Source organism: Microtus oregoni, unplaced genomic scaffold (genome assembly GCF_018167655.1).
Source record: "Microtus oregoni isolate MIOR12 unplaced genomic scaffold, Mior012 000000F_ref0000247, whole genome shotgun sequence".
In the NCBI taxonomy this organism is placed as follows: Eukaryota; Metazoa; Chordata; class Mammalia; order Rodentia; family Cricetidae; genus Microtus; species Microtus oregoni.
In genome coordinates, this window is record NW_024543059.1 from 28,864,207 (window position 1) to 28,885,507 (window position 21,301).

Below are 21,301 nucleotides of genomic sequence, written 5' to 3' on the forward strand. Positions count from 1 at the left end.
GTTCCAAGTTCCCTGCCGTGGTTGTTGGCAGAGACTTAGATCCCCTGCCTGCTGGCCTCTCTGCAGGGCAGCTCAGGACCACAGCAGAGCAGTTTGGCTCTCTTCGAGAACAGGCAAGATGGAGTGATGCGAACAGTGCGCTCTTCCTATAACCTAATTCTGGAGGCGACATCCTAGTAATCACTTTTCCCAGCTTATGACCAGCGAGAGGGGCTTGCATGACTGTAACCGTCAGGAGATGGGATTGCTGGGAGCTTTGTCATACATGCACAGCACATGTTCTCCCTGCACAGCACATGTTCTCCCTGCACAGCACATGTTCTCCCTGCACAGCACATGTTCTCCCTGCACAGCACATGTTCTCCCTGCACACCGCATGTTCTCCCTGCACACCACATGTTCTCCCTGCACACCACATGTTCTCCCTGCACAGCACATGTTCTCCCTGCACACCACATGTTCTCCCTGCACAGCACATGTTCTCCCTGCACACCACATGTTCTCCCTGCACACCACATGTTCTCCCTGCACACCACATGTTCTCCCTGCACACCACATGTTCTCCCTGCACACCACATGTTCTCCCTGCACACCACATGTTCTCCCTTCTGAAGCTCTTCACCAGGGAAGCCCGACTGCACCCAGACTGTGTTCTCTCAACAGTATCCCCCAAGCTCCATGATGAAAGGATTAAATGATTCCATTCCAGGACAAAGCAGTTTTGAATTATGCCAGAATATAATATTAGAACATACTGAGGCCATCCGAAGACTGAGGGACTAACAGCACAATGCCAGTTGGTTAGACACACAGAAATATCCCTAAGCAAGGTATCTTCAGGGCCACCCTACCCGGCTGCAAGTCAAGGATGCACAATTACAGTACCGAAGTCTGCCATTCACCTTTATAGATTAGTAGGGAAACCCATTATCTTAAACATTGTTAAATAGAAAAACTCAAGACAGACAGTGTTTCTTGTGTGCATTAGAATCAGGAAAAGTTCATCTGTATAGGAGTTCAAAGAATCAACAGCAGGGAAATGATTCTATCAGAATAACCAATAAATGGATCTAGACAGTGATAAATTTATTGCTGATAAAAAAAAAGGAAAGAGGGACAGCCAGATGTAATAATATCTAAGAAGCTCTACTGAAATAAACTTATTATGATTGGCCCTCGATCTATACCCTGACCATTTTCCTAGACATGGACAGAGGGCCATGCAGATGACACCATCAGGATACAATCAACCAATCCCAGAGTGCAAATAAAGAGTCACTGGATGAATGATACAGAGACTTCCACAATGTGTCATCAAGACCACTGTGAAAAGGCAAGCAATCATTGTTAGCTTTGTCAACTTGTTACAATCATCTGGAAGGGTGACTGGGAGGCCTCCCTTGAGGAAGTGCCTAGATTAGATTGACTGGTGAGCATGTCTGTGGGGTCTCGTCTTGATTGCTAACTGATGGAGGAGAACACAGCTCGTTACAGGCACTATTTTCCCCAAGCAGGTGGACCTGGATTATATACGAAAGCTGGGTAAGCATAGGGTCTTTGAGCAAGCCATCAAGCAGAATTCTTCCATGGCTTCTGATTCAAGGCCCTGCAGGAGTTCCTGCTCTGACTTCCCTCAATGATGGACCGTCGTCTGCAAATATAAACCAAATCAACCTTTCTGCTCCTGAGCTGATTTTGGTCCGTGTTTTATCACAGCAATGAAAGAGAAGAGAGACAGAGACCGAGAGAGACCAGATGAGTGGAGAATCTGTAAGAGGAGGAGGACAATTATAAAATGTATCAGCCAGGCTCCCTGGGGACCTGGTTTAGATCTCTATTGAGATGTGCGTGGGCAAATGCAAACAAGAGCTGGTGCTGAGCGACACACAGAAATGACCAATAGCTTCATTTGTGGCAATGGCATTGCAACGATTTTTAATAGCATTCCCATATTTTAGAGATACATAAGTGAACTACTTACAGGAAAAATGGGATTGCTTTAGAGAACTTGGGGAGTGTGGGGGTGGGGGTTAAGCACTATGGGTCACGAGGAGGTAGGCACTGTGAGCCTGAAGCCAGTGAAGGTGCATGGCGATAGGTATGACTTTCTAAGCTTTGTATGTGTGAACATTTTATAGCAAACCAAGAGGATGGAACTTTTAAAAGGATGCTACATCTTAAAAAAAAAAACTAGTGGGCATATCTCATTATTATATAACACCGTTTCTTATTTTCTGCCCAACTCAATGAGATAAGAGGAAGAATTTATGGAAAACAAGAAAGGAGAGTGGAAGGGATTCTAATTTGTAGATGGTATGATTCTAAGCCAGGGAAGAGCCAAGAAGACAAATAAAAATTTATTTAGGGGAGCTGAGTCAGGGAGTCGCCATGGTTCTCCCACTCCAAACAGACGCAGGTTAAGATCTTTCCTGGTAAGCCAGCTCGTGGGCTACACAGATTAATAGAAATGGGTTAGATCAATATGTAAGAGCTAGCCAATAAGAAACTGAAACTAATGGGTCAGGCAGTGTTTAAAAGAATACAGTTTCCGTGTAATTATTTCAGGTAAAGCTAGCCATGCGGGCGGCCGCGTGCCAGGGACGCAGCCCTGCTGCTCGTAACACAACAGAGTGGCGCCCGACGTGATGGACTAAATCCACTTAAAAACCTGAGAAGGCTTAAAAATAAGGGAGAGAGACTTTAACACAGATTTTTGCTGTTTGTTGGTGGCGTGCTGTAGAGAGATTTCCTGATTCGGCAACAGCAGCAGAAAAAAAAGCTGCGTCATTTTAAAGTGCGGCTTCTTGGGACTGTGCCGCCAGTGCAAACTCTGGCTTTAAAGCATTTCAATGGATTTTATGGGACTGGATGTTTGTGTTCCCACTTGGGATCGGAAGGAGAGTGCTCTCAGCGCTCCCCGCCTGCACCTGGGCAGATGGCAGAATCAGGCTTAGGCAGGCGGAAGAGCATGGTGAAAGAGACGTGTTTTCAGACTGCGCAGTGCTCTGCGTGTCAGATTTGGTTGTAACTTGGATAAAAAGAGTTTCTGTGCTGCATGCTCAGTCTCAAAATTAAACTACTGAGTGCGGCTCCAATGAGGACTTGCTGTGTGCCTGGAACTGTGCACAGCTCAGGGGCACCAAATGGATCTGAGGCAGGAGCGGCTGCTCCTTGCTGAACTGTGCTGGTTGGCAGGAACTACCGTAATTACCATAATAACAGCACAGTTAAGGTTTAGACTGGGCAGGACACAGGTGGTACCGTATTACCTGTACATGGTGCAACTTAAGTTTTTTTTTTTTTTTTTTTTTTTTTTTTTTTGGTTTTTCGAGACAGGGTTTCTCTGTGGTTTTGGAGCCTGTCCTGGAACTAGCTCTTGTAGACCAGACTGGTCTCGAACTCACAGAGATCCGCCTGCCTCTGCCTCCCGAGTGCTGGGATTAAAGGCGTGCGCCACCACCGCCCGGCTGCAACTTAAGTTTTTAAGAAGTGCTTAACATTTTAAGAAATGCTCCTGGATAGTAAAAATATTACAGATTCACAATAAAACAGATTCAGACATAACAGACCTCAGTGGATCACAGCGTTGGATGAATGTACATAGGCTTGAGAGAGAGAAGAATAAGAATATAGAGAATAAAGCAAATGTCTTAAAAAAAAGGGTAAAGTCTTTAAAGAGACAGAGTACAGATAGTTAAGAGATTAAAAGAAATAAAGAAAAATAAGCCACGTAAAAATGGAAAATTCACAGAGAGTCTGGATTATGTACATTGTGTTTTCTTTAAAATTTTTGACTGTGAAGGAGCTAAGTACAGAGAGACATTTCATTATATGGGCTGCCAAGTGGAACCAAAACGGATATCATGAAGGTATGACTTCAGAATTTGGGTCTAAGGATATGATGCTTTGGAAAGGGTCTTCTTTTGTTTTCACAGAGGACCAGACCCTGTGGATTGCATCTATCCTGATATGGTATGATAGACCACGCCCTCCTGAAAGGTTGCTGTAACACCCTCAAAAAATTACTTCGCTCAACTGCCAACTGAGATGAAACTAGCACACAGGTTATACCATGAAAGACCTCATTAACGACGCCCCCATTCAGCAGGAAGCAGTTTGGAGAGAAAAAACTGCGCCCATGTTCCCAAAATATTGTTTATAAATGTTCTTTTACATTTAAAGGGGGAAATGATATAGGTATGAATAATTTGGATTGGTGTGGATTTTAAGGTCAATTTTGTTATATGTATATGTATTTCTGATATTGATTAAGGTATTGTGATTGTGTAGTTCTTTTAAAATGTAATGTATAATAGGAAATATAGGTTGCTAATGGATAATCATCGATGATAGTAAAGTTTGTAGTCATGTTACTTAGATTTTCTAGATATATAGAGATATATTTCAGATAGGCATTCTTCATATCTCTCAAAGGCTACAGAATATGGCATTTAAAATATTTTAATAACTTGGGACTTTTCATGACAATGAGACATATCTGTTCCTGGTGGCACCAATCTACTTTGAGAGGAAGATGGGCATCGAAGAGGATCCTTATGGAGTTGGATAGCCATTTGGGCAAGAAACTGCTCTTGCCTGGACTGTTGCATAAAATGGACACAGAGAACCCGCAGAGAGAGGACTGCTGAACTTGCCTAAAGGTGAGACGGTCTTTTGGGGTTCATGACTCATGAAAGAGTCTGTGAGACATTCTGCAGGACACAACAGATAGTGACTGAACTGTCTTTGAAATTTCCTGCTTCATGGAAATGTCTGCTGGATACTATGGGCCTGAAGGCTGAAGATGGATGCCCCAACCATACAAAAGAACTTTGGGTGACTATCCAGGCAGCAAGATGTCTCTGTCATTTCTAGAGTTTTCTTATTTCTTGTTTACTTAGGTAGTATTATATCCTTCTGGAGTCTTTGATGGAGTTGAAGAATGAATAGATAGTTATAGTTTTCCTTAGTTATGATAAAAGATAAAATAGATATAAATATTGTAACTGTAATTCTTGCTTGATAACTGTTTTGCTATATGTAATTTTACTATGTTAAAGTTAAAGCCTTTCTTTTTTGTCTAAACAGAAAAAGGGGAAATGATGTGGGAGTGATTTCTTATTAATAAAGAAACTGCCTAGACCCATTTGATAGGCCAACCCTTAGGTAGGCGGAGTAAACAGAACGGAATGCTGGGAGAAAGAAGCTGAGTCAGGGAGTCGCCATGGTTCTCCCACTCCAAACAGACGCAGGTTAAGATCTTTCCTGGTAAGCCAGCTCGTGGGCTACACAGATTAATAGAAATGGGTTAGATCAATATGTAAGAGCTAGCCAATAAGAAACTGAAACTAATGGGTCAGGCAGTGTTTAAAAGAAAAAAAAAATTTATTTAGGGGAAAATAAAACTAAGAAAACTGACCGAACCAATGGTTTAGAATTTAATATAGGAAAGAAATCAATAGGTTTCTTTGTACCTACAAACAAGTCAGGAAAATGTAATGGAGCAAAAAGATAACATTTACCAAAACAATAAGCGGGATTAAGGACCAAAGAATAAAGGAAAAGGACATGTGTCTGAGTTTCCAGACAAGCTTTAAAGATAGACACGTTTGACCTGATGGGGCGAGAAGCCTCTCTGGACGTCTGAGACGCCTGTGCTCTAGAGCTGAGCTGGTACTTCCCCTCTAACTAGACACACTGAATGGACACCAAATAAAGACGCCAAGAGGGCATTTTGTGTATGTACCTAGATAAGCTGACCCAAAAATGTACATAGAAAAATAGCCACAGACAAGTCTCCAGGGAAGATGGGGGGGGGGACGGCAGCAGGAGGGGGTGGGGATGTAGGGGCACAAACAAGCTCCAGCAAGTTATAAATGTTTGTAAATCCTGAGAAAAGTAGCTTCAGTTGGGACCTGGGAACCATCCCCAAATGGACCCAGAGCCAGAAGATACAGCAAAGGTAGTACCCTCCACACCAATGATGTTCCCCCACAGCCAGTCAGCTGCTTGAGTACAGGGTGCTCAAAACGTGACTTCTGTTTGTATCTTTACACCAAAAAATGTATAGATGGATCAGATTCACTTAAAAAAAAAAGCTCTAGCTGAAAACTTTTCAATAAAAAAATGAAAAAAAAATAATCTGAACAGTGTGAGGATTCTTCTGGCCTTAAAGGTTACCACAGAATCTACATAGAATTATGTCTATAGCTAGTCTAACAGGGCTGCTGGATGGCTCAGCTGTGCGGGCACAAAGCTCCCACTATGAAGAGCATATGGACTTCATGCGGTTTTAAAACCTCCTGTTGTCAAGAGTTCTCGTGGTCATGTAGTTCTCCTACCACTTACACGGAGCTTCCAGGGACCCTCCGAGAGACATCCTGATTAGAAGAGAGACACCCATAATGATTCTTATCCCCGCACCTAGATACAGAGCCATTCTTGATCATAGAGCTGACATTCCCCCACCTAGACACGGTCTGCTAATCAAAGTATCTTTGTCATAACAATGCTGCTCATTGATACAGCTGAAAAACTATTTCTTAGCAGCCTGGTGAACAGGCTTAGAAAGATATTGCAAAATACAATCTCAGGCAGATAACAAATTCACTCTTGTGTATGTATAATGTGTATGTGTTCATGCAGGCACACGTATGTGGAGGCCAGAAGTCAATGTTGGGCATGTTCCATGACCGCATTCCATCTTACTTCTGAACATCAAATCCAGAGCTCATGAATTTGAGCAAGCTAGTAGCCAATGAATTTCCAGGATCTGCTTGTCTTCAAGCTCACCAAAAAGTATTGGGGTTACAGACATGTATCACTACACGTGGCTTTTTACATGGATGTTGGGGATCTGAACTTAGGTCTTAATGCTTACACGTCAGGCACTTAAATAGCTGAGACACGTTCCTAGCCCCTTTACTCACTTGTGGTACTGAAATTCCTTAATATGAAGAGAGAGAGACAGTGGTTGATTTGGGCATTTCTCTTTCTTTTCCTTGCTGGAACAGGAAACAATGGCTGGGGTCATCCAGGCAATGAGGTTACAAACCGGAAGACAAGACCAAGCGTAGCCAGGAAGCTAACTTGACATTACAGTCACGGAGTGGTCAGTGGCTCCCTCAAGATTTCTTCACACCACTAACATGCTTCTCTGCTAAGCAAATGTCAGGTGGGTCCTTGCACACACGCCCATCCCAGCTGGTAAAGGTGTCTAACACCACCAGATGCTGCCCTTAAATTCATTGGAGTCCAGGTTTTTCTGTGATACTCATCACTATCTCTTTCTGTCATTTTTTGTGAGTGCTGGTCACATTTGTTGGATGTGAATTCTCTTGGATGAAGAGATGGGCTTTTGATTAAGGTTTTCCTATTTTCATAATGACCAGTTAGTTTCTCTCCTAAATTGGGGCTAATTTGTGAGTTGACCACACTAGTGTGAGCTTTCCATACTAATGTGAGCGGCCCACAAGCAGTTTATCTATCTGAGCTGGTGTGATGGCTCTATCTCATTCTAATGTGGGGAAAAACAGTCTCAGGAGCTCCAGACACATGAGTCTTCTAGAAAGTACCAAGACACAGTCAGATGGAACACATGGTCAGCTGCTGGAATGCGCCCCCCCCCCCTCCTTGCAGAGTTAAGATTGCTGCGCTGTCTCTGCTAACCATGAGAGTTTGAAGTTCTTTCCAAATGAAGCCATGATTTATTGACAAATCCATTTCTTAGGTGCAGAAGGCCCCATAGCCTTGAATGGTTGTGACCAAGTCACGTCCATTTTAGCTTCAGCCCAACAAGAAAAGTGGTGCAGAGAGATGCGATATTTTTCACTGATGTTGCCTCCTTCAGATCAGAACCCAGCCACGCCCCACTGGGGAGTGACAAGAGGGGCGTGGTCTCTTCCTGTCAATCATAAGACCCTGAAAGAACTACAGTCAGCCGGGTGACTACAGTCACCTGCTGTGAACTAATGGAAATCAGCTGGAGCCAGTTGGAGCCAGTAAAAATTCACCTAAAGCCGCAAGTCCACAAGTGAACTGCAGGACAAAACCCATTTGAGTCTATTTGTATTGGGCAACATGGAGTCGTCTACTTGGGTTTTAGATAAGTCCTCACAATTAAGACTGATACTCTTCTAAATTAAATGGCATTAAGCTGGTAATAACAGTCACCACAGTGAACCAGTTGAAACTGGTTAAGCCTGGTTTGAGCTCATCCTTAAGGAGAACTTGACGGCTTCTGTTATTTACCATCAATGCAAAGCAGAATGGCAAAGGTTTGAAGCCATTTGTTTCTGAAGATCCATTTACTTTGCTCCTATAAATATTCATAGGAATTAATTATCAGCTTATTTGAAAAAAATTAATAAAACTCACATTGTTTATTATAACCCATTAGAGGCAAGAAACATTCACCTGGCAGAGAAAAGGCCTACTTCTTTGCTCTGATGTTGGACCCAAGGACACCTGATACGTGAGGCCACTGTAAGCTAGCTTCATCAAAAGCTGAGTAGGAGCGCCCCCACCCCAAACACTGACACAGAACCAGTCAATCAAGACAGTCTGCTTTGCTCTTTCTGGAATATGAACAGGCACTGCTACTCCTAGAAAGGGTGGGAGGGAAAAGGAACAGCCAGCATTTGGATGTCATTATAACCACGCTGATGAAAAGTAGATCCCAGCGAGCTGCTCAGATAGACACCTCTCAATGCACTAAGCCAGCCCTCGGTGTCACTGGCGATGCAGTTAGTGAGGGGAAAAACACATGAATGGTCCTTGCTGTTCATTACACTGAATCAGGCAGATGAGCTGGAAAGCCCCTCTCCAAAGTGGGCTAATGCAGCACCCAACGAGTCAAATGCCTGCGGGCACCTTGTCGGAAACAGGGCTTTCCAAGGAAGAGTGTCTGGAGGAAACCCACGCACAAAAGGACCATTTGCTTTTCCATAAAGTCTAACCGCCTCCCGAGAGATCCAATTTGAAGTCACTTACCAGCCACAAAGCTTGGAAACGATGCCACCTTCTTTGTCTGTTGAGAAATAACAAAGAGAATGAAACACAATGACTTCAAAAGGCTGACTTACAAGAACTATCTCAAGATGTATACCACCCTGGGCTGGAACAGTCTAACCCCACGAATGGCTGGTGTTCCTAAGAAATCAGATCCACACAGCAAGATGGTCTTATGGGGGACATAGGATGCTAAGAAGGCTCACAGAAGCCCACAAGCCAGTCTTTAAGAACCCCTAACTTAGCACATCATAGTTAGAAGGAGCTTCAAGAGCAGTCAGCCCAATGGTTCTCAAACCACTGAGCATGAGAATTTCCTGTGTGTGTCTTCAGGACCACAATAAAGAGATGGGATGGCTACAACTATCTCAACAGGGCTTGACAATCGTGTCTCAACTACCCCAGAGAGAAAAGGTAACTTTCCAGAGCCCTATTTTGAATCAGATAGCCATGTTATTGGTTTAGACCAGTGGCTCCCAATCACGATGATTTCTGGCCTCAAGGACACATTGGTCAATGTCTGGTGACATTTTGTTGTCATAACTGAGGTACAGAGTAGTGGTTGCTAGTATCTGGTGGGTAGGGTTACTCATAGACCATCTCTACAGCACAGCGAAGCCTGTCAAAAAATGAGTGTGCTTGTGAGAAATCCAGGCTACCCTTGAGTTTCTACAAGATCAGGGAGCACCAGAGATCCCCACACCATCATCAGGGAGCACCAGAGATCCCACACCATCATCGGGGAGCACGAGATATCCCCACACCATCATCAGGGAGCACCAGGGATCCCCACACTATCATTGGGGAGCACCAGAGATCCCCACACCATCATCAGGGAGTACCAGGGATCCCCCACACCATCATCGGGGAGCACTAGGGATCTGCACACCATCATTGCAAGGTACTAGGGATCCCCACACCATCATTGAGGAGCATCAGGGATCCCCATGCTATCATAGGGAGCACCAGGGATTCCCACACCATCAACAGTGCACCAACAGTACACAGTGCAATTGTGAGTCCTCAGGATACGTGAGTCCCCTCTTCCCAAGACAGGGAACTGACATCTCTTCCACAGACAGTGGTCCCAAACTAAACTTGATCTGAACTTCCTCTCCCCAGATCCTAAAACTAGGAGAGTGAGCTGACCATAACACAGCCAGCAGCTTCATCATGAGAACTCTGGTCCAGAACTCTCATCTTTGGGAGAAAATTACCTCTGGGATGTTGTTATTGTCAGCTGGTCCATTGAGATCAGAGCGTTGCTGCTTCCTCGGCTGCTCCAAGCCATTGCAAACCTGGAAATGGGAACGTTCATTATGTTTATATATTAGAAAATTGAGCTGAGATTTAAAAAAACCTGGATATTCAAAGAGATTCAATCTTAAAAAAATACACATGTATAGGGACACATATAAATATGTCCAAGTATTCATACACATGTCATTAAACTGTTATACAATAAATATGATACTTTTGTATTTCTAAAGTGTTTTCTAATTACTTAACTTTTATTATTTACTATTACTTTTATTTTAATAAAACACATAGTTTACCACCTGAACTATTTTCAGTGTACAGTTGAATGGCATAAAGTATATCCATGTTGTTGTACGCCATCATCACCATCCATTCCAAGTCACACTTCATACATAACACAAGACTGAAACCTGGGTTCTAGAGACTGCTGGGCAGTTAAGTATACGTCCTGCTCTTCCAGACATCCTTAATTCAGTTCCCAGAACCCACACTGGGCCACACACAACTGTCCTTAACTCCAGCTCCAGGGGAGCTGACACCTTCTTCTGACCTTCATGGGCTCTCTCATATGCACACATACAAACACATATCAATAAGTAAAAATAAAAGTGAATGTTGCTTTTAAACCGTGAAGCAACAATCCCCCACTCCTCGGTCGTCTTTACATGGCAGCGCCCAGTCACTCTATTTTCTGGATCTATGAACTGGACCACTTTAAATACCTGGAATACATGGGAACTACAAAGTGTTCATCTGTTGGTGATTGGCTTCTTTCACTTAGCACAATGTCCTCAAGATCCATCCATGTTACACTGTCAGAATTTTCCTTGTTAAGGTTGAACGGTGTTCCACGTATTGTATGATTTATCCATTGAAGGCAGCTTGGGTTGCTCCAGTCTTTGACTCCTCCAACTAATGCTGCTGGGAACTTGGATGTGCAGCTATGTCTTTGAGACTTTGTTTTTGCTTCCTTTGGACCCACACCCATAGTTACAACCACTGGGTCAGATGTTGAATCCATTTTAGCTTTTTTAAGTGATTCTCTATAGTTTTTCCCATGGTGGTACCTTCCTCTCATATTATTCAAGAGTTGAAGATCTTATTGTGATAATAAATTTAGGTTCTCGAGTGAGAATAAATGCAAACACATCAACCTACTACTACTACAAAAATAAAACATGGCATGAAACGTAGGTTTCCTCTTAAAATAAGATCTCAACCTATAACTCCCTTACTTCAAACAATACGATTTCACCCTTTCTGCATTTAGTTCTCTGCATCATGCAGAAGACAGATGCAACATCCAAGGTACCGAAGTCACCACCCAAACCAAACAGCTCTGGTGAGCAGCACCTTAAATCATGGGACTTCCAGGAAGTGACGGCAAGCAGAAGGATGATGACACAATGATGCAGTAACAGGAAGTCGCACTGATACACTGGTGAGTGCTGGATCCTGCCTCTGGCTGTACCCAGAGTGTGACTGCCCATAAGATGCCCGCAATGAGTTCCTGCACAGACCCCCTTTGTTGAAGGCCCACCCTGTGGCTCACCAGCTCTACTCATCCCTAAGAAGCCTTCGAGAAAGCAACTACCAAGCAGCAAACAGAACCTACCACACATGTTGGGGTGGTACCTAAACTTCAGATAGATGATAGATAGATAGATAGATAGATAGATAGATAGATAGATAGACGGACAGACAGAGACATCTTTACACCAGATATGGGTGGGGAATGGAACACAGGGGGCTGCATTCCCTCTCCAGACCAGCCATTAGGCCTTTGGGTAACTTAGGTTAGAGTTCATGACTTAGCCAGGGGACACAGAAGTGTCAACTCTTCCCCTATGCACGGCCCCTGGGACAGCTTGAAGTGGAGCTATAGTATGGGGCATCCATGGAAAAGCAAGGTCTTCTCTGGGGACCACTCCTCCTCCATGTCAACATCTCCTCAAATGTACTCGCAAGTGGGCTGCTCATCACCATGACAACCACATCTTTCCATATACAGCCAGGCTTATTTTCAAAGAGGAAAGAGGGTGGGTTTGTGATGTTTCTCTTCAGGAAAGCCCATCTGGTGTTGATCCCCACCCAGCGGACTGGCAACATGAGACACCGCATTGGGAATTCACGTGGTTTGAGGCCTCCATGAATGTGGGGCTCCAGGACTCTTGGGTGAGGATGATACCTAGATTCTGTGGAACACTCCCTTGGGATCCATGCAGCCACGTGTCAAAACAAGTCATGACCAGGGCTCTTCCAAACTACTAGCAATGCGCAAACCATCAGCCGTCCATAGGAGAACAGAGATTGGCTCGTACAAAGCTGTAATAGGAAATGTGCTCTCGGGAGGAGGAGCCCACTGTGGAGTTCTGAGGGTAGCAAGTTGTGCTGGGACCCAGGAACAGCTGCTCAGCGCAGAGATAAACACCCTTAATAAAAACACTAATGCACATAAACCATCTGAATAAATATGTTGGCTCCAGTTGGTACAAAATAAAGTTTGGCATTTTGGAAGTGTCAATTCTGATTTGTCTGCTTAACTCGACTGAAAACCCAGTCATCTAACCCACACTGCTTGAGACAAACTCACAGTAAACGAGCTCACACCCACTCAGCTCACGCCATCTGGAACAACAGCCTTTCCTGAACGACAAACATGTTAGGAACAGACAACATCAGCTTAGATCTGAAGAAGTCACAGTATCTCAGTGTGTCACACCTCCTCCTCCAGCATGACCCTGTCACAGACAAATCCCAGGGTGCGTGGATGACTCAGACGACTGTGTCCTCTAGGGACCATTTCAGACTTTGTTTTTAAAAAGGAGCCCTGAACATCTGCTATCCCTACAAAGATTTTTTCCTCCATCTGACTCGAGTTCTGCTGCATGAGGACAGCTCTGAATGGGGACAAGACAAAGCATGATCTGCCAGGGTCTGTCTCAGGAACATGGACATGTTCTTTAGAAAGCCTGAGAATCCACCCTCTGACATATACGGGGCTCAGGAGAGAAAAAAAAAAACACCTCTGCTATTATTTATTTTCTCCATTCTTCTTACAATTCAGGCCACTACTGTAATATTTACCTTGAGGAAAATGGGACTGGGATACGGTATCTATTCTTGTGATAGCCACTCCCATAGTGGGGGTCACCTTTGCAAAGAGATGTATGGCTTAAAAGTGTCACAGCAGACACATTAGAGGCCGTCAGCTGGTCAGGGAATCTGTCTTTTAAAATCTGTAGGTAAGTCTGTAAATCGGAGGAGGAAACGCCAAAGGCCATGCACTCCCATGCCATGCATTTCACGAAACACATTATACTAAAAATTATTCATCATCTGCCCGAACTTCAGCTTTTCCGCTGCATAAAATCCGCCCTCTCAATTATGTGTGCACATAGTTCGGGGTCACTCAGTGTTGTTTAGAATGCCGGGCAATTATGATCACCATCTTTTCATCTTGTAAAAACCCAAACTCCAGACACAGCTTCAGCTCTCTCATTTAAAGGACCCCTTTATTGTTACTATCTGTCAATCTGGCCACCCTTCCAGGCACTGATGACCGGGGCCTTTTCTCCGACCTGGCTGTGGACTCTAGGCCTAGCTCTCTGAGATCCTCTCCACTTCAGACCAGCATAACCAACGGGACATGGCATCTGCTTATTGCCTGTGGTCTTTCCAGAGAGCCAGACAGAGTGCAGGCAGTGGATAGGGGTGCCTTGCCATGCATTTCAGGGCACAATTCTAACTGTTCTCTGAACTCACCTCTGCGTGCCAACCTCTGTGAAAGGACTGTCCTGTCCACGGGTGGCCAGTCCTGAGTGTTTATGTGTTCTGCACTTCTAATTAAGGACAGGGAGGTATGCAATGAGGACGCTGTCCTTGACATCTCACAGGCATCGTGGAAACTGGACTCACATAGTTGTGCCAAGATTCATCCTTCCCTGAGATAACCCGGCCGTAAACAGATTTACAGTGAACAAAAGCTACCCTTTAGAAATCAGGCCTGGGGATTTGGAGCGACCAAGTCTGGCCTGCCACAGGATTGGGATGACTACATTTTTTTTTTCCAATTTCACAGTAAGCAGAACCCTCACTGACTGCTGGTGGGAATGGAAAATGCTACTGTACAATCAAGCCCTGGTGATCACACAGCCCAGAAATTTTGCTCCTCTCTATACACTCCACAAAGCTCAAACAAAAAAAGAGCCCCTGAAAACTTGCACATGCGTACTCACAGCAACTCTGGCTTTGCCACAGAAGCAACCCAGTGCCATTCATGGCTGGAGATAGGAGGTGTGGCATGCTCCACTCGCCCCATGCAATGTCCTTGGCCCTAAAAGAATAACGCCCCCGCATACTGCTGCCTCATAGGTGAACTCCTAAAGCAGGCTAAGGGAGAGGCCAGGCAGCATAGCATAGACTGAAATATCTAGATTAGATGAATCCATTAACGATAGAAAACAAATTTCCCATTGTAAGAGGTTAGGGCAAGGGAAGATTGCTTAAGGGTAAGAGTCTTGCAAGGCAATGAGATTGTGCTGGGACTAGATGGCAGTTATGGTTACAGAGCATTTATTTAAAGACATTGAATGAGCACTCACTTCAAAACAGGCCCAATGTCAAGTTTCGTATCGGGTGTGTATTACTATAATTTCAAAATAATGGCAGCTGACAGTGTACAGTGGTGGTTCAGCTCTTACCTAACATGTGTATATGGGAGATACCTACAGCACTGCCAAGACAATGATTGAAATGAAAATAGTGACCAACAAAAAGAAAGAGTGAGAAGAACCCTCTAGACGTCTAAATATCCTGTCTTGTTCATGACCAAGTCCAGCTCAGTGGTGCCCTGCTGCATGACGGTCACCCTTCAGCAGCAAGCGAAGGGTGGGCCACACAGACCTCGTGACACATAATTGTTTATCTCTGGTGCACCTGCCTCACATGTGGGGAGGTCCCACTAAGGACCTTCAAGGGGACACAGGAGCTCTATGGCTCAAGGCAATGCGTACTACATAGCGAGAAAAAATCCTGTTTGGTTTTGATCAAGTCTCGAACAAGAATACCTAAGCCCCCTTCATGAATCCTGTTTTGTGTCAACAATGCTTCTTCCACCACTGGTTCCGCCAGTTACATATAGACAGCTGCAATTTTCCCTCCTGCTAATCTGAAGGAAAGAAGTCGTATGGACAGATTTCCATAGGAACAACCCACTGGGGGCTCAAAAGCAATTACTTAGAGTTATCCACAGCTCAGACCTGGAGTCCTCCCAGGAGCCTGGCCTAGACCATTCTCTGAATTCCCCTAGCTGCCCAGCACTTAACCTCAAGTCTTGTGCACACATTCTCAGAAAACTAGCTTGACATCTCAAAGAGGAAAGAAACAAAGGTGCCATGTCAAAAAAGCAAGTCAATGGCCAATGCTAAGTCAATATTAGGCTGCAGCTTCCAGGAGACATCTTCCGTATTTAACTCCTATCCTTCCATACAGGTTGGCATGACTAACATGGAAGGCCCCCTGCCAGAGCTGCGTTCTCCTAAGAAGAAAAAGAGCCCTCAGTGCCAGTCAATATGATTAGTCCTCAATAATAAACAATTGACTTCAGCCCCACAGGAGCAGCCCACTGCAGCAGATGCGAAAGCTAACTCCCGTGATTCAAAATTTAAACGACATTTCACCAAATAGCATAGTAAAATGATACCAAGGATCCAATTAGCTTCTCCCTGCCAAGCTTTTGGGAATGTAAAAATGTGATGTTTGTTTTAAAAAAAACACGTGGGAAGAGAAAGTGTAGAATTAACATTCAACGTTAGATTTTACAAAATAGGAGGGCATCGACTTATTGGCCAGACTTTTCCATTTTTTGACTTTACGTTGGTGCAAGTGCAACATGCATTCAGGAGGAACTATACTTTAGGTTGTGGATTGGGACCTTGCAAGGTCTGGAAGCATGCAATGCTGTCAACACAGCAAGCCACAGCTCCCATCAGCCTCGCGGTTGGGAGCAGAAAACACAGCACCGTCTAGGTCCTGGTGCTGGGAGAGTGGCTGTACATGTTTTACTTACAATTTTCCACATTAAGACTTATGGGCTTTGCTATAATGTAAACCCACTGTAATTCAGGGCATGTCTGTGTGCTGACATTAGTATTCACAGGGTATGACCTCAGCCACCCCCCCCCACTTTGGCAGTTGTCTGTGCTTACAACATTTTCAATAATCTTTTATGTGACACTCGTGCCAAGCTGAAATTATGTCTAATACTGACCACAACCCAAGACCTAGGAGAAAAAGGGAGCCTTCCCTTACAAATCAGGAAGTGCTGATCCTCTTATAAATTATGGTGGCCTGAGAGCCTCTAAAGAGCTGATCCACTATCTTATGACCACATACATGTCCTGTGTCCACAACTTAAATGAGGGTAGGTGGTTCATCTACCGTTGTTCTGACCGAACAAATTTGATTGGTCTAAATGCCTTTGTCATTGATTCTGGCTACTCACACTCAGACTGGCTCAGCTTGGGTACTGATGTTCCAAACTGACTCAAGCCAGTTAATAGCACAAAGATCTTCTATAATACTAAATAAGTTTACCCTGCCAATCATTAAAGCACACAATTGAGTAGATTCACCACCACCCACACCCAGCTCCCCTGGTGTCTTGCACAACTGACCATCCTAAACCTCTGAAGCCTCAGGTCTCCACTCAAAGCTCTCTCAGTCGCTGGAAGACACAACTCTATTTTCTTTCCTGGGAACTTAATGGAAGTGTAGTCATAAGGTGTCTGTCCTTCTGTGCCTGGCGTACTTGGCTCTGTGTACTGTCCGCAGGGCTCAGTGCTGTAGGTAAATGCTTTTCTTTGTCCCTCCATCACAACAACTGAGGCTACATGATCCCCAAATCCCTGAAAATGTTACCAGGCCACGATCTCTCCCCACAAGCCAGATTGCCCATGTCTTAGGTGTTCTGTTGTTTTTTTTTTTTTCACATTCTTCTGAAAGTTCAAAGGGAAAGAGGAGTGGAAATCTAAGTCAATTACACAATAGAAACCACTGCTTTGTGTCTTTAAGTTTCAAGGACTGGGTGAGCGCCTTTGTTAAAGACTGACGCTACTTCTGAAAGGGAAGGAAGGAAGGAAGGAAGGAAGGAAGGAAGGAAGGAAGGAAGGAAAGGAGGGAGGGAGGAAGGAACAATGAGAAGGCTAGAGGTACAAGTCAGTGGTAAGAGTGCTAGTTTAGCGTGTATAAGGTAATAAGTTTCCACCCCAACACTACATACACACAAGTACATGCATGTGTATGTGTGCATGCACACACACACACACACACACACACACACACACACACACACACACATTAGAGGACAAGTAAGTGGAGCAGGGAGTAGATCACAGCAAGGAAAGGCTCCTGCTTTTAGAGACTAGAGAGAGAGGAGTAACAAAGGGGCTCCAGGCACCTGAGAGTCCTGGTCTTGATATGGAGTGGTCTGAGGCTCTTGAGTGGCTGAGTCTAGGCAGGAGTGCGCAATGGACAAAATCCACAGATACAGATCCTTCCCACCCCCAGCACACGGAGCAGAAGTCAGGAACGGATATCTCCCAGCCGGTTCCTAGAATTGCTTGAGGAGAAACAGGGCTGTGTGGGAAGTGTCAGGGAGCATTGCTAGGGAACCTCAGAAAGTACAGTGGGCACAAACCAGTCTCAAAGGCAGAATCAGAGGCTACTTGCAAGCATACGAGCCAAACGAAATGATGAGGGTGAATGGATAATGTCTCCTCCAACAGCAGTGTCTGTCCACCCACAGCCATCTCCATGAATGTCTCTCTTGGATCAGCAGCTTCCCAACCACCATACAATGAGGGCTCACAGTCCTCCACAGCCAGGCAGTAGGTGGAGCATGCCGCCATGAGACAGCGCTGCAGTGGGTCAGCACCAAGGACAGTGCCCACCTGGTTTCACTGGCTGGCTCTTACTGCAATGAGAACTAGGAGCATTCGTGGCATTCTTGTCAGATGTTAAAACAAGAGGCAGCAGGCTTTGGGCTTTTTTGTGTGTGTGGCTCTCTCTCATCTCCAACTGGTTTGGACCTTGGCTCGGTCTCCGGTTGAGAGACACCAGCTTCCCTTCTGTGAAGGTCGACATTCTAAGAAAGTAAGCTGTGGGATCAGAGGGTAAACCTTGATTCAGCAGGTTTGGGATGTCACCATCTTTCTGTTCCAGGGGCACCATCACACACACCTCCTTTCCCAACACGCCTTGGTTGTGCTTGTGTTTCTGTGCTGTCTGACACCGTCTGCCATACGGTTGGAGGTTATGGTGGATGAGCGTCTTGCTACAACAGCTCCGACCCCCATTAGTGTCTGATTTAACACTGACTGACTGAATACTACGGGGTGAGACGCCGTGACTGCCACATCACGCTGTCACATTTCAGGTGAACCCACCATGAGTGGCATTATGCATTTCCACACCTCATCTTTATTCATTGCCCACTTCCTTTCCAAGCAGATGACGCTCCTCAAGATTATTCCATGGGGATCGGTACTTTGTAGGCACTGACATGTGACTAACCATGTTTGTCAATTGGATGTTGGTCCAGTCTCTGGCAAATACAAGACCCCGTGGAATGCTGTGGGCCAGGGATAGGAGCCAAACAGGAACAGAGAGAGGGACATGCACAGAGGCCAGCTCCTGGCCTTAGATCATGTACCTGCAGTCATTCCCACTGGCAAATAAGGGATATTCTAGTAAATACCAAAATGCAGTGGGTCACCATCTTCAGTCTGCTGCTGTCTCTTCAGGTCCCTCCTTGGAAGTCCCTGTAGATACTACCTGTATCCTCTTCTCATTTCCAAGAGTGACTCTCTGTCCTCCCAAACCCCCAGGCCTGCTCCACTTTGCCCCTGAGGATCCTCAAGACCACAGTTCCAAAGCACTTTCTTCCTGACAAGCCTTCCCATACTTGCCCTTCTGACTTTGGCCTTCTTCATGTCTCTAGCCCTTGGTTTTTATACTCCAATTCTCTTCTAGCTCTTCCCCTTACCCAAGATGACCACTCTCTGCCTTCCTCTCACCACCACCCTCAGTCTGGATCCTCTGTTTCTCCCTGTCCTCTCTTTGGGATCACAGTCCATCCATGCTGAGGATACTTACATACCTCCATGGTTAGCCTCACTCATGAGCTGACTTCCTAAAGCCTCCCTTATTTCTCACCCATGCTAGAGTCTGTCTTCTGCCTGGAACTCCTCACTGAGGTGGGCATCTCTCTCTCTGGTACCCAGTTCCCCTGTTGTCTTTCTCCCCCTCTAGAATGACTTTTGAAGTACATAAGGAGGGCCATGATCACTTTGGCAATCTCACTGCCTGATACACAGAGGCACCAATCTGAATGGGTGGAAGGGAATGTGGAGCCAGCCAGTTCAGGACACAGGGTAGCCTACAGGGCGGGTGGGGTCATCTTTGAAGGAGACCAGACTTTAAGAGGAGACACTGGTGAGATGGTGCCCATAGTGACAAGAGGGAGCCTTGGGCATCATTTGATGTCAGAGAGACAGCTCAGCTTGATGTCTGTGATACCAGTATGGGTCTCCCATCATTTTTTCCATTAGAAATCAGGTATAAGGAAGTCAGGGCAGCTACGGGAGCTATGGGTGTCTCCTGGGAGCAGGGCTCCAGGGAGGAAAGAGGCTGAGGAGATGGGGCATGAGAAACTACCCCTGCTGTGACCCTCAGAGAGGAGCAGTTGCCCCTCTGCGGCTCTGCACAGCCTCAGCTCTCTTCCTGTTCTACCTCATCAGCTGGGATCACCTCTCCCTGTGTCACCTGAAAACAAAGCCACTGTTTTACTCCACTGGAACCCCCAGCCCCTGGCTGGCATGGTCTGTCTCCCAAACTGAAGATTTCTCTGGACTTAAACCTTGCCATTGTCATCAGAGCCAGGACCACACACCCCACTGGCACCCAGGGCCGAGGTGATACTCCTTCCCAGACCCTAGAGATGGGTTTGGCCAGTGCAGGTAACCTGACCAAAATGTTCTGTATAGCAAGGTGAGATCCAGGTTTCCTGGCTGTGGGAGACTCAAACATCACACGCTTAACTCTCTATAAGGACCAGGGAAAGGATACCTTCTGGACATCTATTAGTAGACAGACTAACAACACTAGAGGGTGTGAGTATGTACATGTGTTTGTGAGCATGTTCATGGGTAGGTGCATGTTTGTGCTAATAAACAAGCCTGTGCATGCCCATGTATGTGAGGACCAGATTCTGAGACCGAGGCATGACTCTCTGCTTGACTTACAGAAGCAGGGTCTCTTGCTGAACCTGGAGCTTGTCAGTTCAGCTGATTTAGGCAGTTTGTCTGGAAGAACCTGTCTTTGCCTTCTGAGTGCTGGGATAAAAGTCTTCTTCTTCTTCTTCTTCTTCTTCTTCTTCTTCTTCTTCTTCTTCTTCTCCTCCTCCTCCTCCTCCTCCTCCTCCTCCTCCTCCTCCTCCTCCTCCTCCTCTTTCTTCTTAACTTGGCTGCTGGGAACTGGAACTCTGACCATCACACGTGGGCATCAAGCCATCCCCCCAGTCCCTGCCTTCATAATTATCATAAAGAATCAAGAACGCTCTAATTAAGCTATTCTACACTGCATACATGATAAAATTATAACACTGAACTCCCTTAATTTGTGAATTGAAAATAAAATATATATATAAAAGTCAGTTCATTAACTTTTGGAAACCAAAATAGTTTAGACCCTGACCTTCTAAACCCCTTCCTACATCCCCACTTTCTGCTAAATTAACTGCTTCCTCACAATAACAGTCATTAGCCCCTTCTTAAAGCCACAGAGAAGGATTCTGCAGGCTAGGCCAACATGCCCTGGGTATCATGTTCAGAAGCTCTGGGAGAAGGGGCAGGCAATGACATCAAGCAGCACCCACAGGATTTCTCTTTCAAAAACAATCCTGGGAAATTGTTAAAGTAGATACAGAGGTCACCCTGTCACACTGCCTGGAGAAAAGAGTAATTACAGGAAA

At 45.2% G+C, this 21,301-nt stretch overlaps 1 protein-coding gene across 3 annotated transcripts in view; it reads right to left on the reverse strand.

The window, feature by feature from the left end:
- Apba2 (amyloid beta precursor protein binding family A member 2) overlaps positions 1-21,301 on the reverse strand; it is a 212,332-nt gene that overhangs the window by 25,710 nt on the left and 165,321 nt on the right. For all 3 annotated transcript variants that reach the window (XM_041651126.1, XM_041651114.1, XM_041651121.1), the window contains exons 5-6: positions 10,227-10,307; positions 8,992-9,028 (exon numbers count right to left, since the gene is read on the reverse strand). In XM_041651126.1, coding sequence (XP_041507060.1) covers positions 8,992-9,028; positions 10,227-10,307 — 118 coding nt within the window. The remainder of the gene's footprint in view (positions 1-8,991; positions 9,029-10,226; positions 10,308-21,301) is intronic.